The sequence below is a fragment of the Heptranchias perlo genome, chromosome 28 (assembly GCF_035084215.1).
Source record: "Heptranchias perlo isolate sHepPer1 chromosome 28, sHepPer1.hap1, whole genome shotgun sequence".
NCBI lineage: Eukaryota > Metazoa > Chordata > Chondrichthyes > Hexanchiformes > Hexanchidae > Heptranchias > Heptranchias perlo.
Genome location: NC_090352.1, coordinates 31,590,078 through 31,612,459, shown reverse-complemented (window position 1 = coordinate 31,612,459; position 22,382 = coordinate 31,590,078). Strand labels below are relative to the sequence as shown.

The 22,382-nt window shown below is 39.3% G+C and overlaps 1 protein-coding gene across 3 annotated transcripts in view; it reads right to left on the bottom strand.

Annotated features, from left to right (window-relative positions):
* The window catches only part of mettl16 (methyltransferase 16, N6-methyladenosine), a 92,678-nt gene that overhangs the window by 11,336 nt on the left and 58,960 nt on the right, over positions 1-22,382 (bottom strand). For all 3 annotated transcript variants that reach the window (XM_068008353.1, XM_068008352.1, XM_068008351.1), the window contains exons 6-8: positions 18,944-19,086; positions 8,647-8,716; positions 7,613-7,702 (exon numbers count right to left, since the gene is read on the bottom strand). In XM_068008353.1, the coding sequence (XP_067864454.1) occupies positions 7,613-7,702; positions 8,647-8,716; positions 18,944-19,086 (303 nt within the window). The remainder of the gene's footprint in view (positions 1-7,612; positions 7,703-8,646; positions 8,717-18,943; positions 19,087-22,382) is intronic.

Here is a 22,382-nt window from a genome sequence, read left to right as displayed (position 1 = left end):
GGCTGCAGGTAAGAAGAAACCCAAAGGTTGTCCATGCTGGGGTTTGGGGGCGGGGGGTGTTCATTATTGTGATCAGGTATAGTTTACTTCAGCTCTTTCTCCCAATTGTCATTGGATAGGATGTGCTCCAATTCTGTTCCAGTTGCTGTTCAATTGGATTCACTCCAGGTCTGTGTTTGAATTTGCAGGAACATTGAATAGATTCCATCTCCTCTCAAAATTATCCCAGTTGTTTACAATGCTGCTCAGGTGCTATGGAATTTACTCAATATAAACAGAGCCGGTTTCTACAGCACCTGGGACCTGAGCAGAGTACAGAACTCCTTCCTGATGCAATATAAATGTACCAGATTAAAATGGGGATATCAATATTCCAGCAGAGGTCCTTTCACTAGTTGCAGCGCACTATTCGGAGGCTGTTTGAGAGGCATTAGAATAAACACACAACAGCCATAAGCATATCAAAGTCCCCTTTTCAAAAAATACAGGTTCTCCATGAGCAAATAAGGTATACATGTTACACAAGGCTGTCACGTCCAAAGAAGATGGGACTACAGTTTAACTTCACATCTGAAAGATTGCAATGCACTGGAAATGATGCCTTGGCACAACATTAAGTGATGCATACTGCATCACAAGTTATATGTGTTTACCAAACATGAGGGTTATTAGAACATATAGGGTGATGCTCTAATGAAAGGTATACACCCAAAATGACTTGTCCTTTCTCTTTAAAGATGACTGACCTGCTGTGTATTTCCAGCCTTTTATGTTTTTTTTATTAAGAACATGGAATACTTTACCACAAGTGCTATTGAGGCTAGTTTCTAAAATAATTTAAAAGGGAACTGGATAAGTATTTGAAAAAAATATAAAAGGATACAGGAAAATTAGATCGAAGTATTGCAGGACTATGGGAAAAGAGCAAGGAAGTGGGACTAATTGGATAACTCTTTCAAAGAGCCAGCAGAGGTACGAAGGACTGAATGGCCTCCTTCTGTGCTGAATCATTCTTTGAGTGGGTAGTATCAGTACTGGTATGATGGTCTGAAAAGTCTCATTCTGTACTGTAATTTCTATGATTCTATAATCATTTGTTTAAGAAAAATATGATCCTGAACATATGGTGGTGAAAAGGGTGTGGGTGCTACGTGGTGATAGGGCACAAGTTCAATCTCCATGCCACCGAGATCTTGATTTTGGCCGTGTCGCTGTTGGAAGGAGCCGAATGCAGGCCAGATGCTTCTTTATAGGGGGGAAAAAAAATCGAAGGGAGACTTATTCCTCAGTTATTCTCATACATTCCCAATGAAAATGGAAAGAATATTTGCATATATCACCTTATCACACTGTCAAAATATCTCAAAATGCTTCACCCAATTAATTACCGTTGGATTATAAGGACTGTTATGTAGGCAAACAAGAGTGCTATTCTGCACTGAAGCTTTGCTGTTGGTTTTGGTTTGCCTGCAGCTGGTGTAAGGTCCAGGCAGACCAGGGAGTAAAACATAGTTTTTCCAAAACAAAAAATGAATCAACTGCCAGACTGCTGCTGTTCCTTCATCACTAATGCATCTTCTTTTGTTTTTAAGACTCTGCTAAAAGATAAAAGTATCAGGAGAATTCAGCTACTGGCCACGTGAAGGGGAAGAAAACTAGGCCAATTTTTCTGCCTAACTTGCTCCTTTTCTTTCCTTTTTCTTGGCAGCCTATCCGGATTCTGGGTCTTCAGGAGGTGAGTGTGTCAAAGAGGAAAAAAAAATCCCCCTGAGAAGATTACTAATCGCTGTGCACATCAACTGCTACACTGCCATGGAACTGTTGCTGGGTTACTGCGAATCAGAAACCAGCAGCGTTCTGGTAGCAGGTTAAGTGCATCTAATGGAAGGCTAGGGAATGCATTATTAACAACATGCTGCTACCCAGACTGACAAATGTCAGCTTCTTCTCTGTTTTGATGTGTTTATTAATGACAAAAATGTAATTGTGCTCAATATTCTTTGTCCAGCGAATGGAACAGCTGGTACATTTATTTTAAATACGTTAAATACTCAAAAGCATATTTTTCTTAATTAGTTTTTAATTAAATCAACAATTGCCTTGTTTTTCAGTCTTCTACTTTGAGAGCAATCTCACTGGGTGCTCTCGATCATATTGGAAAATCATTAGCGTTGCTCCTTCCCTCTCCCCTTTACATTCTGCTAAATGCTTGCTCCGAGTATCAAAATATCAACTACGTTCAGAACCATTTGACCCATTTAGGCTTTGGTCATTTTTTCTTTAATACATTGCCTTAAAAAAAAACTAAACACCTCATGTCCTGATCGAAGACAAATAAGTTGTTACAGCCCAGGTTTTTTCCCATAGATGTGACTGGTAGATGTTGCTGTGTCAAGGTCATTTTACCTAATTCACTCTAAACCTGGTGTTATGCTTAGCTATCAATCAGGGTCCAAACTAACAAGGACCTATGTCCCCAGACAGCAGGTGGAGACTCTAATTTTCAAACATTACATGTCCAAACGCACCCTATTAAAAGAGGATCTATGGTGACAAGGTCTTAGCAGTGACAAACATACATAATCTTTATCTTTAAATATCCAGAAGTGGAAAAAGAAGAGTACCAAAAGAAAACCTCATTAATTTGCAAAGCAGCTAATGTGTGTCAGCTGGTGTGCCACTGCTGCTCCAGACTGTGCAACACAAACACTAACAAGCCTGGGAATCCCACACTGCGCCCGAGGGGAACACAGTAACAGGCAGAAGTACCCCAGGAGGCTTCTCTCTGTAACTGAGGAAGGCTGCTGAAAAACAGTACTTGCCAAGCAGCACACATACTGTGGTGAACCTTAATATTCCAGCGAAAGAGGAAGAAAAATATAATGACAAAAATGTTTGTGAAATCTAACACCAGTTCCCATTATTCTACATCTAAGTATAGAGTGCACTATAAAAGCCGGATGATAGCTATCAAAACTATAATTGTCCTCAGATAAACCTAAAAATTCTCCTTGTATTTCTTAAGTAATATCAAACAAACCTATTGTCAGCAAAAGTCTGTGAAATTGTTCATCACTTCATAGTACAATGGGTAGGTTTGTGGTTGCAAATTTGTATTGAATCACTTCTGCTTTGTAGTAGCTAGGTTTGAAAGGGCATCCAAGTGCTGGTTGTAGGAAGGTTTTGTGTCTGCGTGGGGGGGATTAACATGGAACAACAAAATTAAATTGACAAGTTCGCTCAATGGCTCAGTTGCTAAATTACACTATAGCATACGGACCAGAAAGGTCCCAGGTTCAAACCTCAATCTGCCTTGAGATAGGCGATCGAAGCTGAGGTGTCATAGGCACATTATAAATAGCGTCAGCCTCCCCAGGCAAGGGTATCCAGTGACCCCAGTTGCCAAGTGTGCTCGGGAGGACACAATTGGACTTGGCTGTGATGCTCTTATCCCATCTAACATGGGAGAATAGCTTTCTGACTCTCATTGCTGACGATCACAGTAGGAATGGGCACTGGGCAGGTAACTGAAGGGCCCCTATCACCTGTGAAACCATATCACAGTCTTGGGTTTAGTGCTTTCAAGAGGGAAGAGGAGAAAAGTGAAAAAGAAAATTTTAAAAATGTAGAACATAATAAAACTGTCCTTCTAATCTGGAGGATGTTCATTTATGGTTGTTAGCATGTCAAGTAAGTTAGTCAGGGGACAGCACATCAATCACAGTTCTCTCACATGATATACCACACTTAAATAAGTAAAGTTTTGTTTCTCCTCATCTATTAAAAATTGTAAAAATGTTTATTTGAAAACATAAAAAGCCTGTAAAACTAAAGGCAACTGCAAACAATGACAGCTATTTAGGAGACTGAATTTCTTCCTGGGACATATGCCAGGTGTCATGGCAACCATCACGGGATTTGCATGCAATATTTTTTATTTTAAACAAGAAATTCAATTTCCAGGTTAAGTGTACATCTGCATTACTTGATAATGAACCAATCTTTAAAACTCTTACAAAACCAGACCAATCACTCTTCTCATTAAAACCTTTTGTGATCAAGGCTGACTATGTGACTCATATAAATATCCTATTTTGTGCTGTTAGTCTTCAGGTTTACAAGCAAGTGCGATTTTGATCAAGCAATTCAGTTAATATTATGAACGGAAGGAAGAAACAAAATGTCAAGAGATTCTTATATATTCCTAGGCTAATTAAAAAAAATCTTTAGTGCTTTATTAACATCCCTATTAGTCTCTTCCCAATAGCCTGAGGAACCTTACTGAGGATAATGAAGTTACGTGATTGATTGGACGCTGAGAGATAGAAGCTTTCAAAAAATGATAAGCTCAGCCCAAGGCACCTTTAATAATTTCTTACACTAAAGTGTGGTCACCCTTTGTTTTTAAAATTAAACGTGCAAAAAAATGAAACATCATCAAAGTTATTAATGAGCCTTGGGAGAAAACAGTTCGTTGAATTGGGAATGCACCTGAGGAATTATTGTTTCCTGTTAAATCCCCCCCCTCCAATCAAACCATCTGATAGCTGCGAGGGCAGGAGAAAAGCAAATGGAATAGGGAGAGATAGCTAGTGGCAAACTTTAAACACCACAATACTCTGCAATTGTTAAACAAGTACTGTACTGGACCATGTATCTAACCTACATCAAACTCAGATGTAATAATGGTCACTGCAGACTTGTGCTCAGTCATATAACAATGAACACTCTGAATTGAAGTGATTGCTTTCCTAAATGAACAGTTGCATCTCCTTGGCCGTATGCTCCTATGCTACTTCACCCTTCAAATGACATGAAGCTTTTCCATGGGATTTTAGAGTGAAAAAATGCCAGTTTATTTCTGCAATGGGGAAGCAGTCCAGCTACAACTTATGTAGTTTATTGCACATAGCGGTGATTGGAATAGCTACCTCTGGTAAGAATCATAACCCACAGCAGTGAGAAGAAAGTACCTTAGCATCAAAGCAGCTGGGAATCAATTGAAAGAAAATTGTATTAAAGTAGGCAATTCCCTTATTACTGTTTAAAAGTTCAAGTATGTTATATATTACGAGAAGTATGTAATATAAAGTGTGTTCAAATGTTTTCTTTGTTTGCTGTAACATACACATTCTAATATTGTGGTATAATGAAGGGCTTGCATTTCAAAAAGTGAGATGTAATGAAATAAAGCCCTAATTTGAACTCTGCAATCTCTCAAAAAGATGAAACATAAAATTTTACAGCGCAAAAGGAGGTCATTTGGCACTTTGCACCTGTGCCATCTTTCTGAAAGAGTTATCCCACTTAGCCCAATTTCCCTGCCCTTTCCCCATTCCCCTTTTAATTTGTTTTTGAATATCCACTTCCTTTTTGAAAGCTATTATGTATTCTTCTTCCACCAGTGTTTCTGGTAGAGCATTCCATGCCCAAACAACCTCTGTGTAAAACAATTCTCCTAATTTCTCCCTTTGTTCTTCTGATGATGATCTTAAAAGGAACCAATTCACTGACCAGTGAAAATAGTTTTTCCAAATTTACTTGATCAAAATCACTCATTAATTTCAATACTGTTAGTCATGTTTTAGGATTGCTGATTATTTTGCTGTGGAAGGACACTGGTGTGATTTATATTAAAATACTATTAAATTTAGTTTAGCTCTCAAGGGACTAAAGGCACAGAACAAGAGTGCTGGGAAATATGCATTAGAGCCAAATGAATCAATTTGTGAAATGGTGCCTTTTGCATAGCGTTTCAACTTTAAACAATGGAAGTCATCCCCAGTGATCATGCCGGATGGTCTGTTCATTTGAGGACTACAGGAGGTATTTTCTAGGTATCCCCACCAAGGGAGGGGGAGTAACCAATTGGCAGCCCTAATGACCAATCCTCAGACGCGAAGAGGGTCAGAGGTAAAGTTCCTGACTTCCTGTCTAGCAAGGGAACAAGGCACGTACACATTCGAGTTCAGTTTTTAAAGATCTGGTAAGAGAGACACAGAGAATAAGCAGAGATAGAGCCGACCAGATTCAGAGGAAACACTGGCCAGAAAAGTTATATCTAGGCCCAACAACAGGGATGGTGTGGCGTGTTTTGTTATTTTTACAAGGAGAGTTATTGAATTAAGTTGAAGTAAGGTGAGATTCACTATAAATGTTACTCTCTACATTCAGTTACCAATTGTAAAATAAACCAGTTTGTTGATTTACATTTGGCTGTGTCTCACTGAAGTGTTAATCAGTCCATCTTTCTGAAGATTGGAAAAGCGCATGTGGCAGCACATCCTGGATTGCAGTATCCAGTTCCTATAACAACAGGTTTTGTTGTTAAAGCTCCTGATTCATGCTACTGTTCGATTATATCTAGGGCAGCAAAGGTAATCTCTGGTTCATAAGGGATGTGGGATCTGCTTACGAGAGAGACCGGTGATGCTGAACTCAAGTGAATATCTAACACAAACTTAAATTTGTAACACCTTTATTAGACCTCCTCTTAAATTTGTTCGTTCTAATAAAAAAAAAGTTTCTTGAGTATCTCCTCATAACTAAAGTCTCATCACTGCGATCATCTTAGTGATTTTTTTCTGCACCCTCTTTCGGAAAAAAAAAATTGTTTTATTTCATCTCTAAGCATGCCGAATTTGCCAATGAACCACAAATGGGAAGATTGGGCACAGTGAGCGGCTTCTGTGGATATTGACACCATTGCTCATGTTGGTAGGCGGTGCACTGGTATAGATACAACTGCTCCCTCCAATCCTGGAGCTCAACTTTACTGTGTGTGAAAACTTGGACGAGATTATCAGCCAAATATCTAGATAACAATGGATTAAGAGTGTCAGGAGAAGCTGGAATTCAAAACCATTTTCTTCCCCCTCCAAGCAGCAAATAAATGTACATTCCTCACAGTTCTGTGAAGCACCTTGGGACATTTTTCTACATCAAAGGCGCTATATAAATGCCAGTAGCTGTTGTACCTAGGAGGCCCTGCACAGCCCGTTTGGTAGCCCCCTATTCAACAAGTGGCAAAATGTAGGACTCTGTTTTAATAAAATATGAAAATAAAATTCTCCATGGGATTAAATTAAAACGTCTACAAGAGAAATTATATATTCTTTAACATTTTACTAAACACTTCTGCAATCCTTAATAAATGTTCATTTTGATGCTGAATAATTAATGCATCATTTGCCATTAGTAGCTACATTTTACAGTCTACACGGATTTAATAATGGCACTTTATTCAGTCTCTAATTACAACTGGACCAGGACCCATTCGGTAGAGCAGAACTGATAACCTCAATGCACAACTAGACCTGGATCCATTTCGTAGACCCAAAATTCAGTGGCAACAAATTCTATTATTTTGCATTAACTTCTCAATATTTAAATATATTTATATTAATTTTACACCGCAGCATCTTTGCTAAAGCTGGGGTTTAGAAGAGCATGGTAATATCATGTTATGTTCTGCACAGTACACATTTGAATACCACATAATAAAGAAGGTATGATCATGGAAACATTTTACCCAGGTTGTAATCTTCCATTGTGTTTTATATTGGAATAAAGGATTGGGGACTGATTATGTGTAATTGAATGCAATACTTACAGGCATAATTACATCGTCATAAAAACTCCATGCCAAAGCCCACCTCATGGTTCGTCCTTGACAGAATTCAGTGTGGGTGACTTTAGGGACCTGGATGACATACAGCAGGTGCTTAGGCACAAAAACAAAAGCTTGACTGATTGCACATTAACTGATGCACTTAGCCTGGAGCTGCCAATTTTGGTCACGTCAATCAATGACAGATTCAGTGAAACAATGCCCACTCTATTCCAAAATGAAGCACTATTTAGCACAAGATAACCAACAATTAGTTTTTTTAAAAAACAATACATTTACAGCTACATGCTTATAAAATAAAGGATATCACCCAAAGGAGACAGTATGCCTTCAATCTGTCAATTTAAATTATTCACAATTGAACCCTAGGATGGCGATTTGTTGTTTACACCTGTTCTGCAGAATGGCTCGTAAATGATGCACACCCTCACCATCTAAAACCATAGAGATCACGCAACTTTATTATCTTTAAATTTCTCCCCTTTTAAAAATGGAATTATCCTATGTCAAACACCAATCCAATTGAGAAGTCAGGTAAGTGACCATTGCCCTGGCCTCTGCCGCTATCTGACAGCAGGTACACTAGTGTGGTGCCAATTGACATCCCATTTTATAAAGTGGCTTGCTTTCACTTGATGCTTCCTTCTGATAGCCCAACAGAGATAGGTAATTCACCATGTGGGGAAATCATAAGCACAAATCAGCATCCTATTAATCAGATCTCAATGGACACTCCCAGTGAATGGTACACTCCATCTTGCCCCTAAGATGAGCAAATTGTTTTAGGAACTCACAACTACAAGATAAACCATTAATGATAGACCAACAAAATGCTTAAGATGCTCAATTCATCTTAATGTTACAATTTGCATTCCAGGTCTGACAAATTCTCCAATGTGCCAGATACATATGAAATATAATTTCAATTGCTGGGCAGAATGGCAGGTAGAATTCTATTTGGAAGTGTAGCCAATCTCTTGTTTCCTTCCCTTCCCCTCACAAATCTCAAATCTTACCCCTTGTTGTCGAAGTTCTTCTTTCAATGGAGCCAAACTGCATTTCTTTCCCAACATGCAGCTGTACCATCTAGAATTAGAAAAATCAAGTTAGCAAGTAAATATCATCCAAGGAACCTGCTGCTCATAGAACTGAGATGTTAAGTTGGGCATAAAAGAGCAATATACATGTTGGTCGAGATCAGCAATTTCTTGAGTTCTTTTATATCATATACACATCATCTAGCCATGTTCCTGAATCGTTCCCACCCCTCAAAACCTGTCCATAAGGATTAAAGAGAAACAAGTCAACATGGATAAACAAAATTTAATAATTATGTACATACATTGACATCATGGTATTTTGGCTATTTGTACATTTGTAATATATTGAAAAATGTCTGAATGCACTGTTTCCTTCACCAATTTCTACATTAATATTTATAATGGAAACTACCTGTGTAAACCTGTTATGCTGTAAACACAACTTTCTTACAGTGGAGGCGATGGAGCATCATCACTTGCTGGAGGGCGTAATTACAGTGTGACAAGTTTACATAGGTAGTTTCAATTATAAATGTGGATATGGGAATTTATGATGGAAAAGTTGATAGAAAGTGCTCACACACACATGTCCAGAGGAGCCTCATGTGATTCCTGGCAATGGGAAGGGGAATGGGAGTGAAGGAAGGAAAGAAAGGATGGGGCCATGATTCAGTTCCAGCTTGCACGGTGTTAACCACCGCCACTCAACAGTTCAAAGATTCAAATAACTGTCTGCCTTGATAGCATGTTTTTGTGCCATGCACATCCCTTGATGGTTTCAACTGAACATTTCAAGCCTCACTTGTGCACCTCATTCACTGACTGGACAATTGTAGTAGCTCCTCTGGACTCCCAACCCAAAGCCTCAACCCCGACAAAAATTCTCACAGGTAATGAAGAACATGCATAAATAAGGTTCCACTGGTGTAAGTGAAATAATTTTGCTGGATAAGGTTGTATTCTTGTGTAGCTAAAAGGAGAAGCATTGAAGAAACAATCTATGGTATTCACATAAAGGACTTTAAAATTTTTGTCGACAAATTCCCCAATGGTCTTGCACCACTCTACCTCTGCAACATCCTCCATCCTTGCATCATCTCTTGAACCTTTCAGTCCTCCTTCGCTGGCCTTCTGTGCACCATCCTCTTCCTTCATTCTACCATTGATGGCAGTGCCTTTAGCCACCGTGGCCCTACTCTCAGAAATTCCATCCCTAAACCCCTGCGCCTCTCCACTTCTCCGTCCACCATTGAAAAAAACTTCTCAAAGCCCTTCTTTTCAACCAACCTTTTGTCCACTCTGCCTATCACTTGCACTGTGGCTTAGTGGCCGTTCCTTTATTTCTTTTAAGTATTTTTTTCTCCGTCCCCAAGTAAAGCACCTTGAGACATTTTCTGCATCAAATAATAATTCAAGTTGTTGTATACAGGTTGTTGTCTGGATGCATCGCCCATAAACTACACTAAACCAGGCCACTCCATTAAAAATGACCAGTTTTATATAAAATTGGGTAATTGTAACAGCAAGATATCCGGTGCCCAGTTCACATGATGAATTTGTACCTCATATCCTGTTGTGTGCCAAATTAGCCAGAACTGCTTAAATTGTAATTTCATTGTAAAACCAACAAAAGATCCTATATCCTATATCAAAAATGTATTTTTGCTCTCCAGCAATGCAATGCTGCTCAGTTGAATTACTCTCTCTTTAACGTGCTTCATACAGTTGTGCTAATCGTGGCTCCCCATGTCGTCATGGCAACCAGCATGTTTGCCACATCACACCTGAACGCGTCATCTTTATTTGTGGCCTTCTACATGCACAATCTGAACATTACAGCCACATCTATAGCCTTTTTGCATTTAAACATGTTTAGCTTGTAACAAGATTCAACCTCAATCAGCAGGGTGAGAGTTCAATTCACCCGCTTGAACAGTTGACGTCTTATTCCAGTGGTTACTTTTGAAAGACATTATTGAATCATTTTATTACCACCTGGTACTGAAAGCTTTAAACAAGCATTGTAAAATCCAATTAATCAATTCCACCTTTGTGCAGGTTTTGTGGCCTGTGCACTTCGGAATGTAACTTTTGCATTAGCACATACAACACTGGTTCCAATGGTACTAATCCATACTTTTATGAACTCCAGAACAGATTTCTCCAGTGCTTTCTTCACTAGCCTCTTCTCCACAAACTAAGTTAATCCAGAACTTGGCTACTCAAGACCTCTGAAAAAAATCTTGCATGCCCAACACCCCTTACTTACCATGCTTCACTAGTTCTCTGTTGCCCATTGGATCAACTTCAAGATCCTAGTTCTCATCTCTAAACTCCAATATCTCTTACTATCCTGAGTGAACTGGTCCAGCTTTATGTCCACACCCACATCCTCGTAGACTGGATTACCGTGCATTCCTTCCTCTTCAATAACCGCTTTGCCTTGCTACCTCTCCACTTTCCTTCAAAAGCCTCCTAAAAGCCCATTTTGTCCATCTTCCGTTAACCCTTCCTATTTCTTGCTCTGTATCCTCCTGTAAAGTGTTTTCAGATGTTCCTCTACAGGAGGGTCATTATAAATACACAAGCTGTTTAAAAAAAATTTTAACATCCCCTTCTGGTGAGCCATGAAAGCAGTTGGTGAACTTTCTCTATACATTTGTTCATCACCATGTCTTGGGTTCCAAGTAATTTGACTGTTAACTTAATGCTCTGAAAACTTTCCTCAGTGTAGGTGATCATCTTTTTTTGGTACCGTCTGCTGCTGATAACTCAAAACTGTTTTGCACTAAAATTTGAATTATCCAATAATTTGAGTTAAGCAATGTAAATAAAACAGCAAAGTGATATTTTAGTGTCAAAAAATTGAATGATCAGATAATTTGAATTAAGAAACTTTGAATTAAGAGTAGACTGCAGTGCTGTCTTTTACGACATAACTGAATTTAAGCATAAAATTAAAAATCTCTCTGAAGTACTATAGGAGCTACTGTGTACCAACACAGGAAAAGCAGCTGCGCCTTGCGACACCATTTTTGTTAGCCAGAACTTGGCTATTCAAGATCTCTGAAAAAAATCTTGCATGCCCAACACCCCTTACTTACCATGCCAAAGCTATCCTTTTAATTCTAATTCCCCTCCTTTTCTCCATATCCCTTAATATCCATATTTCCCAAGGATCTATCTCCCATAAAGCACTTCAATTGACTTTGCATTCATGGCAATCTGGGGCAATGTGTTCCATGTTCTCACAACTCTGTACAAGGAAATTTTTCCTGAATTCACTTTTAGCTGTTTTAGATCAAATTTCCCTACATTAGAACAATGACTGCACTTCAAAAGTACTCTATTGGCTCTTAAGCACGTTGGGACATCCTGAGGATACAAAAGGCGCCATATAAATGCAAGTTATTTCTTTCTTTCTAAATTCTATTATGAAATGTTATCGCGTACCTTTATTCTGGATTCCTAGATGGAGAGAAGAGCTATTTCCTAACTACTTTGTTAATTTGCCTTCATTCTTTTAAATACCTGTTAGATTACCCCTTAACCATCTCATTTCCAGGGAATATAATCTAAGTTTACACAATTTCTCATTATAACTCAGTTCTTCATCCAAGGTATCATCCTTGAGAATATCATCAATGGACTATCTGCAAGGCCGGTATATTCTTCCGAAGATGGAGTGGCCAAAATTGAACACAATGAAGTCTGACCAGCACTCTATTACTGTAGTAATGTTTCCTGTTTTTCTATTCTAAACTTCTTCTAATGAAGTCCAATATCCCATTAACCCTTCTGGCTACTTTTTGCACTTGTGAGCTAGTTTTTAAATGATTTATGTACCTAGACCTCAAAATCCCTTTGTTCATTAAACCCCCTTCCTCCACCCCAGCACTTCCCCATTTAGATTATATTCCGATCTGCCATTCTTACATCCAGAGTGCACTATGTACTATCTGCGTTGATGAAACAACCCAATGATTATACTATGTAGATGGAGGAAAACACAGCTGTCAGTTTGCTGGAACAGTACAACAGAAGAACCGATACAGAAACAAAGAGAGCTATAAACAGTAATGAAGAGAAAGGGAAGATGAAAGCAAAGTAAACGTACAAGTCCAATACACACAGGAATAAAAAGACAGATGAAAGAAGCTAGGTATTGAGAGAAAAAGAATAAAAGACAGGAAGAAATGGTTAGTTTTATAATTAGCAAAAACTATTTTTCTTCAACAGATGTACTCTGACAAAGAGAACAGTGCCTGCAAACAGCCATTACCAGAAACTGGTACTAGTTAAATTTTTTAATTTACTGTTTGCATGAAATGTGTGCTTTCTAGATAGGTGCTGTCACCAGACAGCGACACTTATTGGGCCATAATTAGCTGCAGAAGGACATCTCACTCAAAGTTCATCTAATTCGCGCTCAAAGCAGCAGCTTGTAAAGTAACATCTTCCCTTTCTAAATCCATGCTGTTTCTCATTATATACGTTCTGCTATATACGTACGCTTCCAGTTTACCCCTTGGAGTAGTTTCTATTATTTTACCTATTATTGATGTTGGGCTAATGAGCCTGTAGTTAACTAGATTGTAAGTTAGACTTGCCCTTGCATGTTTAGGTTTTAAAATTTTTTGCATGGCAACTTGTTGAAAGTGCGAGCTGATAACGGCGCAGTGAGGGAAACAGGACATCTGGGACCAGAGACAACAGGGCAAGCAACTATGTAGCTCCTTAACCAATCAGATTGAAGGATTGTGAAATTAAAATTTGGGTTGAGTATCTGCCAACCAAAGTAAAGCATTGCAACTGTGACTAAAATTCACAAACCAGCACATGGAACGCAATGAGTTGTGACAGAATTCTCAGCTGTGGGACTCTTTCATGACTACTTTGCCTTCTACTCCAATCAAGGTCAGTGACACAAATCTGTCATGAAGCTATTTACCTGTCTGGGAGGAGCGTATTGCCAAGGTTAAACAGGTGTCTTGTAAGTTAGACTTGCCCTTGCATGTTTAGGTTTTAAAATTTTTTGCGTGGCAACTTGTTGGAAGTGCGAGCTGATAACGGCGCAGTGAGGGAAACAGGACATGTAAAAGGGGGGAAAGGCGTGCCCAACGTGGCCCTCATCCTGATGGCCACCTTTGTGTGCGGCTGCATCAAGCTGTGTGTAGACCCTCGGTACGCAAACACAAAGTGTCACTACGTGCTGAGGTTCTACCTGTCCCCGGTGTTGAGAAGGATGGGCCTGGCCACGCTGCCACGGAACGCTCCATCCAGTTGGACCGTTCCTCCCCACCTGTCCTTTGTGGAAAGGTTTGTGTAGAAAAAACCTTTGACCACAAGGCGATCAGCAAGTGGTCCGCACGTAACGTCCTCGAGACCCTGCGGGAAAAGGAGATGGTGGATCTTGTCGGTTGGTTCCCTGAGCAGACCGTCAATGTCATTTGGCAGAATGCCTCATCGCCAGAGCTTTCAAACAAGCATCAAGACCTAGCTTGGCTGGTGGTGAGAAGGGCCCTTCCCGTCAGATCCTTCATGCACTCCCGGAGTCTCAGTGCCACCGCGCGCTGTCCCTGAGGAGGCTGTGGTGGAGACGAGACCGTCACCCATCTCCTTCTGGAATGTGCCTTTGCAAAGAAGGTCTGGAGAGAGATGCAGTGGTATCCAGGTTCGTCCCGAGCAGTTCCGTAACACAGGATTCTGTGCTGTATGGGCTGCTCCCGGGGACGCACACCGAGACAGACATCAACTGCTGCTGGAAGACCATCAGTGAAAGACGCTCTTTGGTCTGCCCGAAACTTGCTGGTCTTCCAGTGCAAGAAGCTGTCCTCGACCGAGTGTTGCAGACGGGCACATTCCAAGGTCCAGGACTACGTGCTCAGAGACGCACTGAAGCTGGGTGTGGCCGCCGCAAAGGCTCTGTGGGGAAAGGCAACCGTTTAGCGCCTTCCCGCCATTGTATACTGAGGGGCTGCAATCAGGGAAAACCCCCTCGGGCAGAATGTAAAATTCAAATTGATGTAATGTAACTGTAATGAATCTGTAACGTACCTGTAATCAATAATCTGTATTCAGTGTAATGCAATGAGGCACCCAAGCGTGTCATGAACTGTAATTATGTGTTCATTGAACTGCACTTGATGTAACCTGCAAATTGTATAATCAGTTTTGTGTACGTTTGGAATGTGATATGACAACTGTACTGTATGTATTGCTGCAAATTTTGTGAATAAAGTATATTTTTTGAAAAAAAAGGGTAATTAGACTTGAATGGACTAGACTTAACTTTCTGTGGCGAGTTTAGTTCCTATCTACTGTGCAAATACAGCAACTTCACGCTGTTCAATGCATTTCAATGGTGAGGCAGGCAGCGAGATGCTGTTTTTGCGAAGCTAACGGCGGAACGGCGCAACTCGTACAGCAACTTTTCGATATTTGAGTTTAATTGCGCATCTGCCCCTCGTCTGAATTTGCTGTAGCATTTGCACATAAATAACGGCGAGTGCCATTAGCCTCACCGTTATTTTGACAGCAAATTCTAGCCCATTAAGTTTTCTGAAAAGCCAGGGCAGTGTTTGACGTTTCAACATAAATTTGACAGGCAGCAGCAACTACACCAGAGCTAGAAGACTGATGTTGAAATGATGTAGATTGAGGCATTTGAGTATTTTGCCTCCATTGTTCATTTCTCAGCCTTAAGGGTAACCCTTGAAGTCAAATGAATAGTGCGTGTGCAGAGTGCAATGGAGGATAAAAAGAAATCACAAGTAAGCGAGTGCATGAGAGCACATGCGTAACAGCAAGTGAGAGTGCTGCAACAGTGAACTCACATGGACTTGCATTTGGTTTAAACTAAATTTATATCAAAGCTATTTTTCTGTTTATTTTGCATTTCATCAGTATTGTTCCGTAAATCCTAAATTTTATATAAGTCACGCTTAAAATAGAGGTATAGAAGCTTACAGCACAAAAGGAAGCCATTTGGCCAATCATGCCCTTGCTGGCTCTTTGCTAGAGCAATCCAAAACTAATGCTGCCGCCCTCCGCTCTTCTCATGGCCCTATATCTTCCTATGCCTCAAAGATTTATCTACTTTGTATAAACTAATTTAAAAAATAAAATTAAACTCCCTAGATGGCTCAGTGAGTTTATCCAATGTGTAGCTGAGCCGTGCAGACCTGGAATGTTCATATGTTTGGAGTGTGCTGAGTTAAATGAACTTAAAGTACTTCAGTTAACCTTAGGTTAGGGATTGGAAAATTGGCCAAAGTTCCCACTTCTGATTTCTAACCACTGTCCACTACTGGAAGTACACTATGTGGATGTCAGGTAAGGGCAGGATTGGGCTTGTCTGTGATATGTCTGGGGTTGAGTATCTGCCAACACTCTATCAATCCTTACATGAGAAGAATGGCCATTTGGAAGAGGTACCAAAAGGCAATCAACCAACCAAATGTATGGCAGTAAGGAGTCAAAACCTTCAGGAGAAGCAGGGAGGAAAAATAGGGGGGGAAATGATAAAGCTGACAATAGTACACTACCAAATTACTCAAGAATTTACAGCTTTCAAGCAGGAATCAATGAATGAAAGCCACATATTTGCTGATAACTGTAGTATTTGAAGAAAAAGGTTATAATTAGAATTGTAGAGCTCTGCTTTTTTTTAAACTGTAAAAGGGAAGACACTTATACAATTCTTCCTGCTTGTCAGCTTTAAGCTACGAGCTGCTATAGTATGACCTGAATAGACAGCTTCTCAGCAACAAATGAATGAGACAGGTAAATAGCTTCATGACAGATTTGTGTCACTGACCTTGATTGGAGTAGAAGGCAAAGTAGTCATGAAAGAGTCCCACAGCTGAGAATTCTGTCACAACTCATTGCGTTCCATGTGCTGGTTTGTGAATTTTAGTCACAGTTGCAATGCTTTACTGCTCATTTCAAAGCTTTAGTAAGGGTTAGGGCCTCGCCTTACACAATTTAAGTTTAAAAAAAACTTTCTCTGTGCATTGCTCAGAATAGTGCAACTTCTCATTACTGCAAAGTTGGTTCTAAAATTAAAATTTGCCTTCAAGAACAGCCACTTAAGAGACTTCAATTCAAAACAAAAACTGCTCTACAGCACACTATGAAGCTGCTGAAAACAATTGACTTCTTAATGTCTTAGCTTTCTAACAAGTGTTTAATTAATTATTTTAATATGTACTATATTTAAGAACTTCAATGGTTAACAGCTATACAATCAAACTGCTGGATTGTGTACCCTGTTACACTTTTCTAATCACACAATTACAGTATATTGCTAAAATATTCAAGAACCAAAGCTAGATCTGAGGAGTGTTCAGTTATGCAAAGTAAGGTATATACACATTAAGGCACAGTTGGAGTGACTAATGCTTTAAGTATTAACTCACTGTGAATCTCATTTGTTTTGAACTAAACCAAATTTGTGGCTGTTGTCTCAGTCCAGCTTTTTATATGATGGATTGACTAGCAGATAGATTATTATATGAAGGATTAGCATAAAGAATTTGTGAATACTTAACATCCAGTTCATCAGACTCAAGTTCATTAAAATTTGGAGTCAAACCATGTAATAATCAGGCAGGTTTTCAAATTTCCTGTCACTTAAAACATGTCTGGAGAAGAAAGGTAATAAGCCAGAACATGCTTTAAATACACAGCAAGTCCATCAGCATTTGAAAATAGAAAAGGTTATGTGTATTTTCAGTATTCCATGGTTTTATTAGCGATTCCCAGAATCTTGCAGTTTGTAATCTTTCATGATGGTAAACATTCATAGCCCAATAACGAGACTGAGTGACACCTTATATTAAGTTCTAGGTTGAAGAAGTGCCCAACTGGTGATCAAGGAAAATTATCACCATGATATATTAAAATTTAAATATTTTATTTCAGTGAGCATGTGCTGTTCACAAATCATAATTTTCTCATTATCCTTTATCAAGATAAAAAGGGAAAGGTGCTAACTATTGAACTGGAGAATAAGTTATTTGCTTAATAACAGAAAATGTCAACTTCACAGTGATGCAGAAAATGATTCATAAAATTCCACTACTCACAGCTTATCAAAAAATGAAAACAAAGGCAGCTGTTAGCTGCAGGAACTGTGGTCTACGAACCTATGATTAAAGCCATATATAATAATTATACGTCATTTAAATGGCCCATTTATTTGCAAGAGAAAATATTCTGCTTCTGTCAACTCGGCTCTATTGAAATCACAAACTTTAATACCTTTTATAACAAACTACACATTATTTACAAGTTTATTAAGCTCAGTTAAATATATTACTGAACAGCTGATTTTTACACACCTTTGAAGACAATGTTTTCAGATCCAATTCCATCTGATTTCATTAGATTTACTTTGTTTAGTGTATATTTTACATTATAATACAATGTTGATTTAACTGCAGTTTCAAAGCTACAATGAACATTTTTGTGACATGCTTGGGGATGTTTTTCTATGTTAACTGTATTATATAAATGCATGTTGTTGTTGTATTATTATTATTGTTCAAAGATCATGGAAGTGACCACGGGCAAGTTATGTCTAAAGCTGAGGTGAAGTGAATTAATGCGCAACGCAATGCCAATTTTGAAATATTCAATTATATATGCTAAAAATTGCCATCAATATTTGTTTTGTTATGCCCCTGGGTAGACATTTTTAAAATAGAAGACACTGACTTGCAATTTCAGTTAGGCTATTTAGGGAAAGGTGCTAAGCAAAGGCCAGGAATGTCATACAGGAAGTGACATAGATCTGTTTTCTATCTACAGTATTTTTTTAAAAAGGACATTTAAAAAAAAATTATGTTACATTTAGATTTGGTCCACTGTTATGTGCAGTAGAGGCAGCACTTCAGCAACATTCTGATGAGATAGCTATCCATTGTTTTAAGCCCATTGGACTGCCACCGTCGTGGTAGAATGGAGGAAGTTCTTGCTGCAATGTCCTGCGTTATAGTGACTCATAGGAACTATCAATGCCTGTGTCAGGTCATTTAAATTAGTCTCACGGCCACATGCACATAAGTGGAGTTACAGTGTCAGCAAAACTCAGGTCCAACAGGACCAAAGATACAAATCCTGATGTTATGGATGTTGCAGTAAAGAATTTGCATTTATTTAAAGGTGCAACAGCTTGAAACTTACAATAATTGAGCTCAAGATAAGTCTCTGGGCCTGCATTCCACAGCAAAATGGTAATCGAACAGAATGGCTTTCCCACATCGCTTACCTCAGTCTCTTTTTCAGCTGAAGGCTATCATGGATGATTCTTTTTACAAATTCCAACTCTCCACCCTCAGCCATGATTTCAGTAATTCCACCTGTGTTTACAGAACTGGGAGGTGGACGACTCGGATTCCTAGAGTTTACCCCCTGTTAATAAAAACTTTGATGAGAATCAAAGTACAGTAGAATGTTTGCTTTAGATAACACTCAACTTCTTCTTGTTTTATATCACCATCAGCTAGAGTTGAAAATGAAGTTGATAATGAAGCCTCTTACTTATCATCTTGCACAAAATTTGGGGACGAACCCTTCGAGTAAATAGTATAAAAAAATACTACTTGGCCCATGGAGGCTCAACCTTGTACTACTCTAAAGGCACTTTCACTTTGCTCTTCAGCTGATGACTCCCATAGTGCAAATCTCCTGCAGCTGATGGTAAATTAAACCAAATTAGACAGAATTTTTGAAGATCTATGGGTTAGTAACCATTCAGCAGCACATTTCGTTGGTGACATCAAGATGTTAGGTCACCTGTGAACTGGCAGCAAAGCACAAGTATATGCATGATCTGGCTTTAATATTTTGGTTAGTGTGCATGTACGGAGTATTGAAGTCATGACGCCAACACTTAGTCCCACAGCCACATGCATGTAAATGACGGCAAATATTTATTATCTTCAGGTTAACTTATTCTGTGCATATGTACAGGCTAAGCAATCCCGCAACCAACGAATCAGAGCACAGCCTCGTAGCCATACCACATACAGTCGAGAATGGTAGTGAACAACTATGCAACTAACAAGAAGAGAAGGTTCCAGGAACATCCCCATCCTCAACCATGGTACAGCCCAGCACATTGAGTGCAAGAGAGAAGGCTGAAGTGTTTGCAGGTGTCTTCAGCCAAAAAGTGCCAAGTGGATGATCCCACTCAGCCTCCTCTCAAGATTTCCACCATCACAGGTACCAGTGTCTGGGCAGTTTGGTTCACTCCTCAATACATTAAGAAGCGGCTGACTGCTCTGGACACCACAAAGGCGATGGGCCCTGGCAACATCCTGGGAGTTGTGCTGAAGAAATGTGTACCCGAGCTAGTTGCTCCTGACAAACTTGACTGAATTTTTTGAAGAGGTGGACAGGAGAATGTCAATGGATGTTATTTATTTGGACTTCCAGAAGGCATTTGATAAAGTCTCACATAAGAGACTGTTAGCTAAGATAGAAGCCCATGGAATCAAGGGAAAAGTACGGACTTGGTTAGGAAGTTGGCTGAGCGAAAGGCGACAGAGAGTAGAGATAATGGGTAAGTACTCACATTGGCAGGATGTGACGAGTGGAGTCCTGCAGGGATCTGTCTTGGGGCCTCAATTATTCACAATATTTATTAACAATTTAGATGAAGGCATAGGAAGTCTCATATCTAAGTTTGCCGATGACACAAGGATTGGTGGCATTGTAAGCAGTGTAGATGAAAACATAAAATTACGAAGGGATATTGATAGATTAGGTGAATGGGCAAAACTGTGGTAAATGGAATTCAATGTAGACAAATGTGAGGTCATCCACTTTGGACCAAAAAAGAATAGAACAGGGTACTTTCTAAATGGTAAAAAGTTAAAAACAGTGGATGTCCAAAGGGACTTAGGGGTTCAGGTACATCGATCATTGAAGTGTCATGAATAGGTGCAGAAAATAATCAATAAGGCTAATGGGAATGCTGGCCTTTATATCTAGAGGACTAGAGTACAAGGGGGCAGAAGTTATGCTGCAGCTATACAAAACCCTGGTTAGACCACATCTGGAGTACTGTGAGCAGTTCTGGGCACCGCACCTTCGGAAGGACATATTGGCCTTGGAGGGAGTGCAGCGTAGGTTTACTAGAATGATACCCAGACTTCAAGGGTTAAGTTATAAGGAGAGATTACACAAATTGGGGTTGTATTCTCTACAGTTTAGAAGGTTAAGGGGTGATCTGATCGAAGTTTATAAGATATTAAGGGGAACAGATACGGTGGATAGAGAGAAACTATTTCCGCTGGTTGAGGATTCTAGGAGTTAGACCCAGACCTTTCAGGAGTGAGATTAGAAAACACTTCTACACACAAAGAAGTTTGGAACTCTCTTCCGCAAATGGCAATTAATGCTAGCTCAATTGCTAATTTCAAATCTGAGATAGATAACTTTTTGCCAACCAAAGGTATTAAGGGATATGGGCCAAAGGCAGGTATATGGAGTTAGATCACAGATCAGCCATGATCTTATCAAATGGCAGAGCGGGCTCGAGGGGCTGAATGGCCTACTCCTGTTCCTATGTTCCTATTTTAGTGTTGCCAGAAAATTAGAAACAACAGGTCTAAGCAATGACCCTGAAGAACCTCAGGTAACACTTCTCCCCTCGTCTGACATTAACCTTTCAAAGCACTGTTTTCTATTTTTTAAACCAACTTCTTATCCAGTCTTATGTTCTATCTATAGTTTTTAGTTTAATTAGAAGATTTTCATGTGGAACGTTGCTGAAACCTTTCTGAAAGTCCAAATAAACCATAATGTAGTCGGTTCCACTGTCTATGTTATTTAGAACGCGCTCAAAGCAGCAGCTTGTAAGGTAACATCTTCCCTTTCTAAATCCATGCTGTTTCTCATTATATACGTTCTGCTATATACGTACGCTTCCAGTTTACCCCTTGGAGTAGTTTCTATTATTTTACCTATTATTGATGTTGGGCTAATGAGCCTGTAGTTAACTAGATCAAATTGGTTATCTCTTTTCAAAAATAGGTAATTGCCGTGAATTTCCTCAGAGCTCCTCTAATTTTGCTGCCGTAACTTCATGTAATCGGGATTTCCACCACATTTCCGCCAAAGTTTCAGCAGCAGAGCAGAAATAGCTCTGAAGAAATTCCCAGCCAACGTGCTAGTTGGTCTTGGGATTTATTAGTCTTAAGTCTCTAACATATCAAATTCATTTGCCAGACAGACTTCAATTTTGATAGTATCCCAATATCTGAGAGGTGTTTGAACAGCAAGTATTATACTTCCGCGTGAATACTGCTGAAAATTTTTCATTTATTATTTTATCTTCAGTTTCAGTGCGCCTTTTATCTTCTAGAATTCTAACTTCCTTTCTCACTACTCTTTCACTTGTAAGGCTTTTTCCCCTCCTTTCTTTTTGCTTTATTTACAAGACTTCCCTGTGTAAAATTCTGGGAAAATGTTGTGCTAACTTCCTCTCATACACATTTCTTTGGTCCTTTATACAGCTACCAGTATAAACACACACATCTCAATTTTATCAAATACCATGTGCATGTTTCTTGATTCACTTTTTCCCCCTTTCTCCCTCATTAGGAGTTCCCATTATTGACCATTCCCCAAGCAAACAGGCAGGTAGACAAACACGTGAACTACTCCTTGGACTCTGTGGCTTAACATACCAAGAAGTATAA